This window comes from Cyclopterus lumpus, chromosome 11, assembly GCF_009769545.1.
Source record: "Cyclopterus lumpus isolate fCycLum1 chromosome 11, fCycLum1.pri, whole genome shotgun sequence".
Classification (NCBI taxonomy): domain Eukaryota; kingdom Metazoa; phylum Chordata; class Actinopteri; order Perciformes; family Cyclopteridae; genus Cyclopterus; species Cyclopterus lumpus.
Window position 1 is genome coordinate 18,115,727 of NC_046976.1, and position 12,106 is coordinate 18,127,832.

General features: G+C 45.7%; 3 protein-coding genes across 3 annotated transcripts; 2 read left to right on the plus strand and 1 right to left on the minus strand.

Annotated features, from left to right (window-relative positions):
* The first annotated feature begins 301 nt into the window (after positions 1 to 301).
* irx4b (iroquois homeobox 4b) lies at positions 302 to 2,773 on the plus strand. The gene is made up of 6 exons (XM_034545847.1): positions 302 to 346; positions 712 to 900; positions 1,186 to 1,292; positions 1,585 to 1,741; positions 1,927 to 2,080; positions 2,196 to 2,773. The coding sequence occupies exons 1-6, from the start codon at positions 302 to 304 to the stop codon at positions 2,771 to 2,773; spliced, it is 1,230 nt and encodes a 409-aa protein (XP_034401738.1).
* Positions 2,774 to 8,564: 5,791 nt separating this feature from the next.
* On the minus strand, positions 8,565 to 10,022 carry ndufs6 (NADH:ubiquinone oxidoreductase subunit S6). The gene is made up of 4 exons (XM_034545065.1): positions 9,841 to 10,022; positions 9,596 to 9,649; positions 9,062 to 9,184; positions 8,565 to 8,701 (listed from the first exon to the last, which is right to left on the minus strand). Exons 1-4 carry the CDS (start codon positions 9,982 to 9,984, stop codon positions 8,633 to 8,635), a joined length of 390 nt encoding a protein of 129 aa, XP_034400956.1. The 5' UTR covers positions 9,985 to 10,022; the 3' UTR covers positions 8,565 to 8,632.
* A 244-nt stretch (positions 10,023 to 10,266) lies between these two features.
* Positions 10,267 to 11,659, plus strand: mrpl36 (mitochondrial ribosomal protein L36). Its single transcript, XM_034545066.1, has 2 exons — positions 10,267 to 10,399; positions 11,197 to 11,659. Exon 2 carries the CDS (start codon positions 11,208 to 11,210, stop codon positions 11,571 to 11,573), a length of 366 nt encoding a protein of 121 aa, XP_034400957.1. The 5' UTR covers positions 10,267 to 10,399; positions 11,197 to 11,207; the 3' UTR covers positions 11,574 to 11,659.
* Positions 11,660 to 12,106: the final 447 nt, after the last annotated feature.

A 12,106-nucleotide genomic window follows, 5' to 3' on the forward strand; every position in this document is an offset into this window, starting at 1 on the left:
CGGCTCGAAGTCCCCCCTCCATCGGCTCGAAGTCCCCCCTCCATCGGCTCGAAGTCCCCCCTCCATCGGCTCGAAGTCCCCCCTCCATCGGCTCGGAGTCCCCCTCCATCGGCTCGAAGTCCCCCTCCATCGGCTCGGAGTCCCCCCTCCATCGGCTCGAAGTCCCCTCCATCGGCTCGGAGTCCCCCCTCCATCGGCTCGGAGTCCCCCCTCCATCGGCTCGGAGTCCCCCTCACCGGCTCGGATGCTGTTGGATGTCGCCCCGAGTCCCGCTTTCTGCGTCTTTGATCTCCTCTGAGCGATGGCTTACTCTCAGCTGGGATACTCCTACTCCACCACCCCGCAGGTATGCAGCCACACTTCCTATAATAACAATAATCATCACACAATATGACAGCCGGCAGCACAACAATATGTGTTCTCTGCGTATTTTCTACTTTTGTTTTTCTAAAAATAACTGAAATCAGAACCCAAAGTGTTTACTTTTGTTTACAATAAAACATACAACATACAACATAAAACAAAACACGACTTGAAGAACTACACTTTGAGACTTGTTTGCAGTGTAAACTACTTATTACACATATTGACTTTTCATATATTGACATATTTGGTTTTCGTGTGAGAGGAACCCCCTTTTTCAATAACGTTATCACTCATAATGTAATGGGACAAATAAGGTTAATTTGTTGTTGTTGTTTTTTGCCAAAGTTTCTGATGAGCTCCGGCTCTCTGGCCGGTTGTCTGGAACCGGGGACGCCTCCGTCACACCCGGTGCTGCGCTCCCCGGGCCACCAGCTGACCTCCGCAACCGGCATCGGAGTGTACAGCGGCACTTACCCGAAGAGCCAAGGCTACTACAACACCTGCGGCAGCGACGCCACCGCCCTCTACCCCAGAGTGAGTCCCACGTGGCACTGAAAGTTCCTACACTCGGTTTTGCCTTCATCTAAAAAAAAAATTGAAAAAAAGAAAAAAAAGAAATGATGTGATGTTTCACACCGTCACTAATTTTGGGACACTGCACATTTATTTGCAAATCGTATACTTTATTTATATTGGATGGAGAAGATGTTGATGTAAAGAACAGTAATTTCAGGCGAAAGTCAATTAGTTAATTTTCGTGTGAACGCGTTTTGCAATGTTTTATGGATTCTGATCAGATGTTTTTCAAATATTTCTCAGGGGCCACTAGATCCCAAAGACGGAGCTGCATCTGTTGGGACATCTCAGACTCCTGCGTACTATCCCTACGACTACACATTTGGACAATATCCATATGACAGATATGGGTAAGTCAAAGTCTGCTTATTGTGCCTTATTTATTCCCCTTAAATTAAAACCACACGTTCAGAACTCAGAACTGCAGACTCACCATTGGAACATATTGTACACTGTCTGAAGTTTGTTTGCAGTGACCTCATATTCTTTTGTCTCTGCATCATTGCAAGTATTAGTTGTAATTGACATCATTAATATGTGATTTTAAAAGCCAGTTGTCGGGAGGCATTTCATTATAGCAAAAGCAAGTTGCTCATTTTTTGGTATGAAATGGCTAAATTGGATCGTCACCGTTTGGCTCAGGTATTCCTGCTCCGACGGCGCTTCCCGTCGTAAAAATGCCACCCGGGAGACCACCAGCACCCTGAAGGCCTGGCTGCAGGAGCACCAGAAGAACCCCTACCCCACAAAGGGAGAGAAGATCATGCTCGCCATCATCACCAGGATGACCCTCACACAGGTATAGCTTTTGGTCAAATGTTATAGATGTAAGGGCATTCCTTTACCCTCAATCCATTTCCGGTATAGCGTTAAAGGGTTGGTTCTTTTGTGTGTTTGCTTTACTTTCTCACTCTGTCTCCTGTCAACTGTCCACTGCGAATGATTTCATATCCCCCTCTGACCTGCGTTCCCTCCCTCCCCCAGGTGTCCACATGGTTTGCTAATGCACGCAGGAGGCTAAAGAAGGAGAACAAGGTGACGTGGTCGCCGCGGGCTTGCAAGAGCTCCGACGACCGGGGCTGCGACGATGACAGCGACGAAGCCGAGAAGCCCCTTAAAAACAACAAAGACCTTCCCGGTAAGCGGTGCCTATAACTCAATGAGCACGTTGAGGTTTTTGTTTTCAGGATCGGTTCTGAGATTTTAGTCGGCGTGCACGGACCGCATGTGATTTATTTTTGTTGCTCTTGCAGATCAACAGTGCGCCGACCTGCAGAGTGACCTCGAGGACTTCGACCTGCTGGATTCAGACGGTTCCGAGTGTGAACCGAAGCGACGGTTTCTACCCGAGGACAGTGACGCGAACGCAGACCTCCCGCACGGGCATCTGGCACACAACCCGGACCCGCTGCGCGGAAAAGAGAGGTTGTCTCCAGACTGCCCCAAACTCACGCCGGTCAAACAGCAGAACAACAGCTTCTATCCTAATCCAGACCCTCGAAGTACGGACGCCAAGCCCAAGATTTGGTCCATCGCTCACACCGCCGCGTCTCTGGGCGGCAGCTTGCCGCCAGAATACCCTCCCTGCATGCTGTCGTCGACGGGGTCCCCCTCCCCCGGGTATCCATCAAATATGGCGCTGACCAAGGCAGACCGGGAACAGGAGTCACCGGTCGCCACGCTCCGAGAATGGGTGGACGGCGTTTTCCACGGTCTTCCTTTCCAACAGCCCAAACCAGTCGAGGTGTGGAAAGGCTTAACTGACGCCGTGATAGACGGCAGATCCCCCGGACAGCCCTTTGAACTCGTTAGGTCTGCGTCATCTTTGTAGACTTTGTCGACGGAATATATATATAAAAAAAAAAAAGACTGCTGGACTTGAAACAAAAAGTCTATATTTTGTTGTTGTGACTTTGACCAATTGGCTGTTCGCTAAGCGCTACCCCCCCCCCCCCCCCCCCCCCCACCCCCCCCCCCCCCCCCCCCCCCCCCCCCCCCCCCCCCCCCCCCCTCGTTAGTAACTGTTGCTACGTCTGTCAAGCTCTCCATTCTCTCACATGTGTGGTTTACACTAATAACAGTGGCACTGAACAATGTTTGCAAGTGTTTATTTTGTAATTTGTAAACAAAAACAAAAAAACGTGTACAAAATTTGATTCTGCCGTCAAAAAACGACAACTGTTGGCGGCAGATTTCATTAGCTAGCTAGCTCCCAAACGCCAGCTTTCGTGATTTATATTAGGACATCGGACTATTGTGCTAAAAGACCACGTAGAAGACTTCAAATGCATCCGGAAAAAAATGTAACGCTACCTCCGGGTAACGTTGGCCGGCTTCCCTAAACCCGTTAAAAGGGTTGCTAACGTTTGCCAAAATGGACGGACGGACCACTGTAAGTTGACGCACGTTGTTTTAAACTGAAGGCCCAGTGTACATGTGGAAAAATCCAAAGTTTGACAGACCTGGCGTGCCAAGCTACAGTTGCTAAGCTATAATTGTACGATTGTCGTTTCGTGGGTCGGGGTTTTGACGGGCCCTTACCGTACCTTCTCAATGGTCAGATGTCTTCGAGCAAACAAGTGTCACCACGCGCACACGTTCCTGCAGCGAGGTTGTACGGTTCACACGTGAAAAGAATATACAATATTGTACACTTGCACTATAGCCTGCACATGCACTGAGTCACAAAAAAAAATAAAACAAGGTGTATTCCGTAGAATGGCAAAGGTCTCCGAGTGTGCCCCTTGGTTGAAAACCACTAGTGGTATCAGTTTAGAAGATGTAAATCCTGTTCTGGAATAGTGGAATATACCTCTGCAGCTTTGGATGTGTGTGTGAGAGAGAGTTTCTGTGTGTGTGTGTGTGTGTGTGTGTGTGTGTTTTGAGGGAGTGAAAGGGGGGAAGTGGGTGGTATTCAGCCGTGACTAATGGAAACACACAGAGGAGGGTGCTGTTAAATTGTTAAATCGATGCCACTTCCACCTCGGCTCCAGATATAGCCGCAATCAGCGATGCGTCCCTTTTCATTAGGCGGCTTTTGACTTTGTCAACCTGGGACTGCGAGAAAAAAAAAATGCTTCATAAAAAAAAAAAAACCTCTTGAGTAATTTTAAGTAAGTGTCACATCTTTATCCACTCCGGTGAGTATTTCATAAAAAAAAAAAAACAATAATAGGAAACGTCATTTGAATAAACGAGGAGAATTAAGGCGGGCCTAAACGTTTTTATTAAAAATAAATGTAGTTCCATCAACTTCAATTATTAAAGAAAAAGTTCTACAAAAACCTTTTTTTTTTTTACACGGCACATTCTAAAACAAAGCGTATAACAATAAAACAGTGACAAGTCAGGCTTATTTTCTTTCTTTTTTTCTTTCACCCCCACCTTTCTCCTCCTCCTCCTCCTCCTCCTCCTGTTTTTTCGATTTAGGAACAGTGATAAAGTATTTATCAGAACAGAGGAGGGATCTTCCTGGGCTTTGTATGGAATTAACCATTTCGGATTAAATTATTCAGGATGAATTCAACCGAGAATTTCATTCTGTTTCTGCTTCATAAATAAGTAAGATTCAGGATGATAAATAATGACATCTGACTTCTTCCGTCCTATAAAGTTTTCTTTCTTCCGCTCGCCGTCCGACAGGATCCCATTGTGGTCGGCTGCAAATATGTTTTCCATGTTTTTGCTCAGAATTATCCCCCCTCCTCCCCTCCCCTCCCCCCAAAGTAATATACTAGAAATTGCATGATTGTATTTGCTTTTCTTTCTTTCTTTTTTTTACAAATCTTGAGGTGGATTTGACTTCAAAGGGAAGGAGGTGGTGGCGTCATGAAGGATGTAGAAGGAGATAAGAGGTTGAGGGTGACCCGGTGCTGAGTGGGGTTAACAGATATAAGGTTCTATATGTTCTCACCTCCAGCTGGTTGAGACCTTATTGTCTCTTGGGTTCCGCGGAGCATTGGGAACACGTAAGTACACATATACTGTAGAGCATGAATCTCACCCCGCATTTGTTTCGAGAGAATTCCTCGTGTTTAAGCTTAAACTAAAATAGTATCTTCAGATCTCCATTTTAAAGCTGCGCGTGCATAACAATTAACTTTTTTTTTTTAAACTGCTAAAACAGATGTTCGGCCCCTCCGAGGCAGCAGAAGCAAGCTGCGACCACAGCGCCAACATATTTTAAGATATATATATATATATATATATATATATATATATCTATATATATATACGGATACAAGCAGCCGAAATGAGCTTCCTCCGTAGGGTGGCCGGGCTCAGCCTTAGAGATAGTGTAAGGAGCTCGGACATCAGGGGGGAGCTTGGAGTCGAGTCGCTGCTCCTTCGTGTCGAAAGGAGTCAGCTGAGGTGGTTCGGGCATCTAGTCAGGATGCCTCCTGGACGCCTCCCATTAGAGGTTTTCCGGGCACGTCCAACTGGTAGGAGGCCCCGGGGAAGACCGAGGACACGCTGGAGGGATTATATCTCCCGGCTGGCCTTGGAACGCCTCGGGATCCCCCAGAATGAGCTGGAAAGTGCTGCGGGTGAGAGGGAAGCCTGGGTCGGCCTGCTGAACCTGCTGCCACCGCGACCCGACCCCGGATAAGCGGCTGATAATGGATGGATGGATGGATATATATATGTATATGTATGGTATGGTCAAGCAGCCTTTCCTATATATATATATATATATATATACATACATCCAACAGACATAAAGCAACATTGTCATTAAACTGGAGCCACATTTTTGGGGTGTTTTAAAATCCAAATCCCATATTCACTCTCGTTGTGTTTCATTGGCTGCTAAACGCTCCTCCACCTTCACCAGCTGCAGGGTGAACTTTAAAATTAGTGAAAGTCTAATTATGAAGAAAATGACAGATTTCTTTGGGTATTAACCTTTCAAACATTCAACCCCCCCTCCCTCCCTCCCTCCCCTGCCCGTACTCCACCAGCCAACACCTATCTCCTCTCCTTGTTTCCTCCCCTATCCCCACATCTCCTCTCCTCCCTCCCTCCCACTCGTCTCCCCTCACGTCTGTCTGCTCTCCACACACAAGCGATCCACTCAGCAGCCGGTCTGACACGAAGGCCTGCTCCCTGGGCCATATCATGTGATTAAGCCTCGGTGTGCGGCTCCACGGGTCGGGGAGCCGCTGTTTACTTGTCTGGCTCGTACGCCACCGGCCACTTATTTGGCCTTCGATGTCTTATGGATAGACAAGATACTCAGAGAAGTAATGTTTTTCTTGAATTAATTGTTCATACTATGCAGTCTATACACTCTGTGGGACTTTCAGATGGAATGTCTGCACAGGAAGTATTGACAACTTCAAATTACTCCTCTCTGAACCCTCAGTCTGACACCTATTTCCTTTCAACACTGTCTGTGCCTCATACTCTCTCTCTCACACACACACACACACACACACCGGGGGCATGCATATACACACAGTTCCAAGTCTCTTGCGTCTTGTCACACACACTTTGGTTTTCCAGGGGCTATCAAAGTGGTGAGTGCAAACTCTCTCCTCCACAAAAAAAAAAAAGAAGAAGCTGTCACATGTCGCCAGAGGTGTCTCGCTCCCCCTGCGGTAACCCCCTCGGAGCTCCTGGCACCAAGTACAAGTCATTATTTCCGTGGTAAAGGTCAGAAGCTCTGTCACCTGACTCGAAAGTGGAGCTGAGTGGAGTCGCCCCGAGACAATGACCAAAGGTCAGTTTTCTGTTGTGCCTCTCGCACCGTCAGTGTAGATTTGAGGGAGGACGGGGGCTGCTCCCAGATCTGCCCATGAGCCCCCTTTTTTTTTTTGTTGGGTCGCAGCGGCTTCCAGACATGGAGGTTCAGATAATTGGCTTCAGGGAACTCCATAATGAGCCTGAGGGTCTGTATTATGACACATCTTCAAGGAGGAATATTTTTTAATAGGGCAATTACAGCGACGAGGAGGATGTTTTAGCGTGGAGTGAGTGATTGTTGGGTGGGGGTGGGGGGGGGGGGGGGGGGTTTCAAATGGCATTTAACTCCATTATCTGTTTGTGGCTCGGCAGTGAGGAGGTTCAGGATACGATTACGGCCTTATTTCATCTTATCTTGAGTGGTCTGACCCGACAGCGCATGGTCACTTTATGCGTAAGAGTTGTATTTGCAATTATTATCTAATATTATGCTGTGAAAGAAAAAGTGGATGACTGGATGTAGCCATACCCCCCCCCCCCATGTAGAGATCGGACAGTTTAAGGTTGCACCCATGAAGGAGTCCGTGCGCAAAATTGTCCGAATCCAACTTCATCATCCTGGAGTTACTTGACATAAATGATGTTAAAGAATATTCTATTACGCGCGGCTGATGCATTTAAGAGCGGTGAATAATTAAACAGCCCGGTTAAATCCAGCACACACACACACACACACGCACACACACACACACACACACACACACTGCGCTGTTTAATTCAACGCAATTCATATGCTCAGTTTCATCTGAAGATTTCCGCCCCGGGCAATGCCTCCAACTCCGCCACACCAACCAGCCTCTCAACCGTTCAGACTCACCGACCGCAAGAACCGAAACCGGTCAGCTCTCTCTTGACACTGACCCCCCGGATCGCCTCCTCCTCGGTTTTTTTTTATTATTTTTTAACAATGCACCCTCTCTCTCCCTTCAATCATCCAAAGTGGTCTGACTATAGATGAGGTTAACTACAGCGTATAAGCCCTCACTTTCCAGGAGTCACCGGGGCCAATTATATCAGCCTGACTACTCTTCCCAACCTGAGCTCCACGGTGTGGAAAATGCAGTTCCACTGGCCGCATCGCTGGGGACACGAACAGGCTCGTGCTGTCTGGAGCCTGAGCCACGCGCGGGCCAATTTGGCATGCAGAGGTCTGTGGAGAATAAGCCCGATGAAATATATATATGATCTTCTTCAAACATGTATTGTTCCGCGCTGCTGTGTCTTATCAGGCCGGCTCCCTCCTGATGTCCTCCAGGCTTGGCAGAGCGAGACTCCACATCGCAGATCGTGGGGGACCGATGCACGAGGAATGCTAAAGGTTCTCTCCGGAGCTGCTTACAGTAAACAGGAGATTGATGTTTCCTGCTTATTGATTAAGGCAAGCTCAAAGCAGTGCAATCATATTTATTCGTTCCAGGAAGTAGAGAGAAAAAAGAAAAGAAAAAAATCCTAGAGGAGCAGATTTATAAGTGGCGTGCAACTTTCATCAGCTCTTATTATATTTAAATGCAAATATAATTGGGTTGCATGCACATCTTTTTTTTTATTTTTATAAACAAATAGCTTTGGTTTCTGCAATAGAAGGTAATGTTGTAAATTGGGCTTTTATGCACAACAGCCTCTCTCTGTCTTTGGAGCGCCAGACAAAACCCTTCCGCAGCACAATGCTGACCTCTGCCGGTCACAGAGGGAACTGCAGCCTGCAATTCAAACTGAGTCCCAGTTACACTTCTGCACAACCAGTCCAAGATAAATGGCTACTGGGGGGGGGGGAACAGGAGATAACCCCTCGATAGTGGATGCATTGTGCGCATATGCAGACACAGATGTGTTCAAACATTGACTTCAACCAGCTTCATTAAAAGAAGAACGCACTCTCAGATAACATATAATTTATTGACCAATATGGCAATTCATACAGAGAAGCAAAGACAGAGGAAATGTTTTAGTGATGATGCTTATGCTTGAACTGTAATCCACAATAGCCGCAAGTGCCCACTTTAGTGTCTTTGTCCTGGAGAAAAGAGAGACAGAGTTGGAAAAATAAAAAATAAAAACAGTTAAAATTAGGACCGTTGCAAAATCTGCTGTGTAAAGATACTCAATATCAAATGAAAATATTACAGATTGTCTTGTTTCCTTAATCTCTCTGAGAGTAAGAGAGTGAGATGATTGGATCTCAAGTATCCCAATTAAATAAACACAAGTAGACCAAAGGAAGACTGCCATGTGATTTAGAGGACTGACCAAAGTATTGGCTGCTGATAAACAAATGATAAATACAGGTCACCATGGAACAGAGTCACTGATGAAGAATGGACAAAACGCACCCCCGACAAATGACGTCATCGTATTAGAAGGTGCGGGCTCTCACCAGGTTGATGTAGACTTTGGGGTGACCCAGGGCTCCTCCGCCTCCGTCACAGGACACCACTCTTGCCTCGACGTCAGTCACCGGCTCCTCCGCCACCAATTTGATGGCGAAGTTCGTATTCACCTTGACACAAGCGACGACATTTAATCGTCATTGTCGGTCAAACAATTGTTTTGGCACGTTTTGATTAAGATGGCTATTGTTCTGGTCTATATACAGTTTTAAAAAAAAAAGGGGGTTAAAGTAGTGAGTATGGGGATTTTGTTAAATTTAAAGTGGGTTTTTTTTCTTTCTTTTTTGTAAAAATTAAAATGTGCTGCATTTGGTTTCATTGAATGTGTGTGGGCACATTAACTAGTCTGCACATTTGGTCACATGATGAGCACAAATGGTGCGCAGAAGCATACATATTTCTAACTTTATCTCTAGATTTGCTCAGAGTTAACGAAGCTAATCACACTTCGATTAGTGGCTGTCTGGGCTTCATGGAGCTCGTTTGTTGTTAGCTAGCTAGCTAGCTAGCTCTCAGCTTACCTCTTTCTGTTTGCCAACGAATCTGGCTCTCCTGGGGTCATTTTCATCATACACCTGAGAGGAAAACACAGTTACGAATTAACATTTTTAGGTACATTTTTTTTTGGGGGGGGGGGGGGGGGTGGGGTGAGGGCTCAACGTTTAGCCGAGACAAGAAGCAAATGCATCACAGAGTGATAAGAGTAGCTACAAGGCTGAGCTAGCGAGAGGGCGTGGAGTAAAAACAACATTCCTTTTCAGCTCACCTGGCCGGTGTGAGTAATGGCCTCGCCGGTGCTGGACACTTCCAGGCTGTAGCGGTACACAGGTACAGCGGTCAGCCTCAAGGGCGAAGCGAGCACCTTAGCATTTCTACTGAAGGACAGAACTCTGCACACCAGGGCGGCCATGTTTACAACAGCCTCTTTTACCCAAGCTGCCTTGCAGAGAATACAAATGTAACATGATGATGCCCTATGTTTTGCCTGTCAGGTTCAACGCCTCCTCCAACGAGCTTTTCCACTTACAATCCTTATATTTCTGTACGTGTTGTACGAATGTAACATATATATAAACAAAACGTGTCTACTTTTGACTTTAAGCTCCGTTAAGGGCGAGGAAGGGAGCCGATATTTGGCCCAAGCCAGAGCGCGGAACGGTCTGAGAAGCCAAACCGAGGGCACACAAAACCCTTTCGCGCTCTCAAACCGGAAGCAGTTGTATCCTCACAAGCAAGAACAGCAACACGGTCGAAGAAGGGGGCGAATAAAACGGAACATTCAGGGACACAGCCCCCGTTTTCAGTCTCATCGGGGTTCCTGAAAGGTTCGTTAACTTTCTTTGAATTTATATATTTGCATACCTATATGTGGGTCGTTATTTTAATGTCTGGCTATGCGCGTGTGCAACTGTGACACGCGCATAGCCTCCTTGGCATGTTGCATAGCTAACGCTGTCCCCCAGTGGCATGAGCATGGATCTGCACACAGTGGCCCAGTGCTGTTAGATATGATGCAGATGTTCATTATTAATTAATATTAATTTGCGTGGTGCAAATACATATTTGAGCTCGGGCTGCAGCTGCAGTTTAATCTGTCTGTTTTGTTTGTAAAATGTACAAAACCATAATGAAAGATGTCCATCCCTGTTTTTCAAACCCAAAGACGTTTAGTTTAATATATTAATAAATAATGGAGAACTGCAGGACGGGCTTAAAACAAAAATGTTATATTTACCATTTACTTTCAGGATTAATCCATTGTCTAAATAGTTGGCTATTGTTTTTCCTGTCGCTCCACTACTGATCATTACAGCTATAATTTTAATGTAATGTGAAAGCCGGTTATTTGAGAGTAAAACAGAAAAACAAGACCCTTCAAAATCCTGACACTGATCCTTGTTACATTTCAACAATTCAAAGTGCTTCACATAAAACCATTAAAAGCATCAAAACGTAATGCAAAAGAAAACAAGATTTAAAAACAATTAAGAACATTCATTAAAACATTTAAAACGGTCAAAAAGCAAGAAATCGAATAAAAGTTGCGATGCAGTTTAAAAAAAAAAATAATGCATTAGTGAGATGCAGATATGAATATTTCTCTCTCCGTCTGCCTCTGCAGCCTTTGACACCATGGCGTCCCTCCTCTTGAAGCACCTGGCTGCCTCCCTGACCCGCCAAGTGGCCCAGATGAGCAGGTTAAATGTGACTTCCTCCTCCTCGCTAGCAGCTGGTGCCTACAGGCGTCTCTGCAGCCTCACCTCAGCTCCCCGCATGCCACTCTTGTCGTCAACCAGAGTCGGCTCCATCGAGCCCGGCTCCTCCGCTCGGTCTCTGTTGGGACAGTGTCGGCACCTTCCCTGCATCCAGCCCTCTGCGGGCATGAAAACCAAGTCTGCCCTGAAGAGGCGCTGCAAAGACTGTTTCATTGTTCGCCGGCGGGGCCGTTTGTTTGTGTTCTGCAAGACGCATCCGAGACACAAGCAGAGGCAGGGCTGAAATGTACAGATGAGTGTTGAGAAGATTGAGCTTGTGGAAATTGAGAAGAACTGTGACTTTGAAAATAAAGTGTTTTGGCTAAAGGATTTCCGTAGATTTTTCACTCCTTCGTTAACAGCAATGGCCCAAAATGCTTTAAAATACATTCTCAAAACCATCATAAACCTCTACAACATTTGAACGTATAGCTAGAAGATACATTTAATTAAATTATCGTGGTATCTTTCTCCTAGTAAATAAATAAATAAAGGCCTAGTCAGTAATGCTTTGCATTTACAGGTGTTTGTGCAAATAATTGGTAGTTAGACTTGAAATAAAAAACAAAAGCATACATCAGTTTCTCTTTGGATCATTTCACAGTTAAATTATTATTCATTTTGTATTTTTATTTTTACTCATATCTTTCTTTTCATACACATCAACTGATGACGACCAAAACCATTCAGCCAATTTGATCCGTGGTTATCTAAAACCATTTTGAATATTTTTTTTTTTTGCATGGTATAAAAAGATGGTTAACTTGGATTAAACAT

Coding starts and splice junctions, on each gene's coding strand:
- irx4b (XM_034545847.1), top strand. CDS start 302: ATGGCTTACTCTCAGCTGGGATACTCCTACTCCACCACCCCGCAG. Junction 1,293..1,584: donor TATCCATATGACAGATATGG/GTAAGTCAAAGT, acceptor CGTTTGGCTCAG/GTATTCCTGCTCCGACGGCG. Junction 2,081..2,195: donor AAACAACAAAGACCTTCCCG/GTAAGCGGTGCC, acceptor TTGCTCTTGCAG/ATCAACAGTGCGCCGACCTG.
- ndufs6 (XM_034545065.1), bottom strand. CDS start 9,984: ATGGCCGCCCTGGTGTGCAGAGTTCTGTCCTTCAGTAGAAATGCTAAG. Junction 9,185..9,595: donor TCGTTGGCAAACAGAAAGAG/GTAAGCTGAGAG, acceptor GCTTGTGTCAAG/GTGAATACGAACTTCGCCAT. Junction 8,702..9,061: donor CCAAAGTCTACATCAACCTG/GTGAGAGCCCGC, acceptor TCTTTTCTCCAG/GACAAAGACACTAAAGTGGG.
- mrpl36 (XM_034545066.1), top strand. CDS start 11,208: ATGGCGTCCCTCCTCTTGAAGCACCTGGCTGCCTCCCTGACCCGCCAA.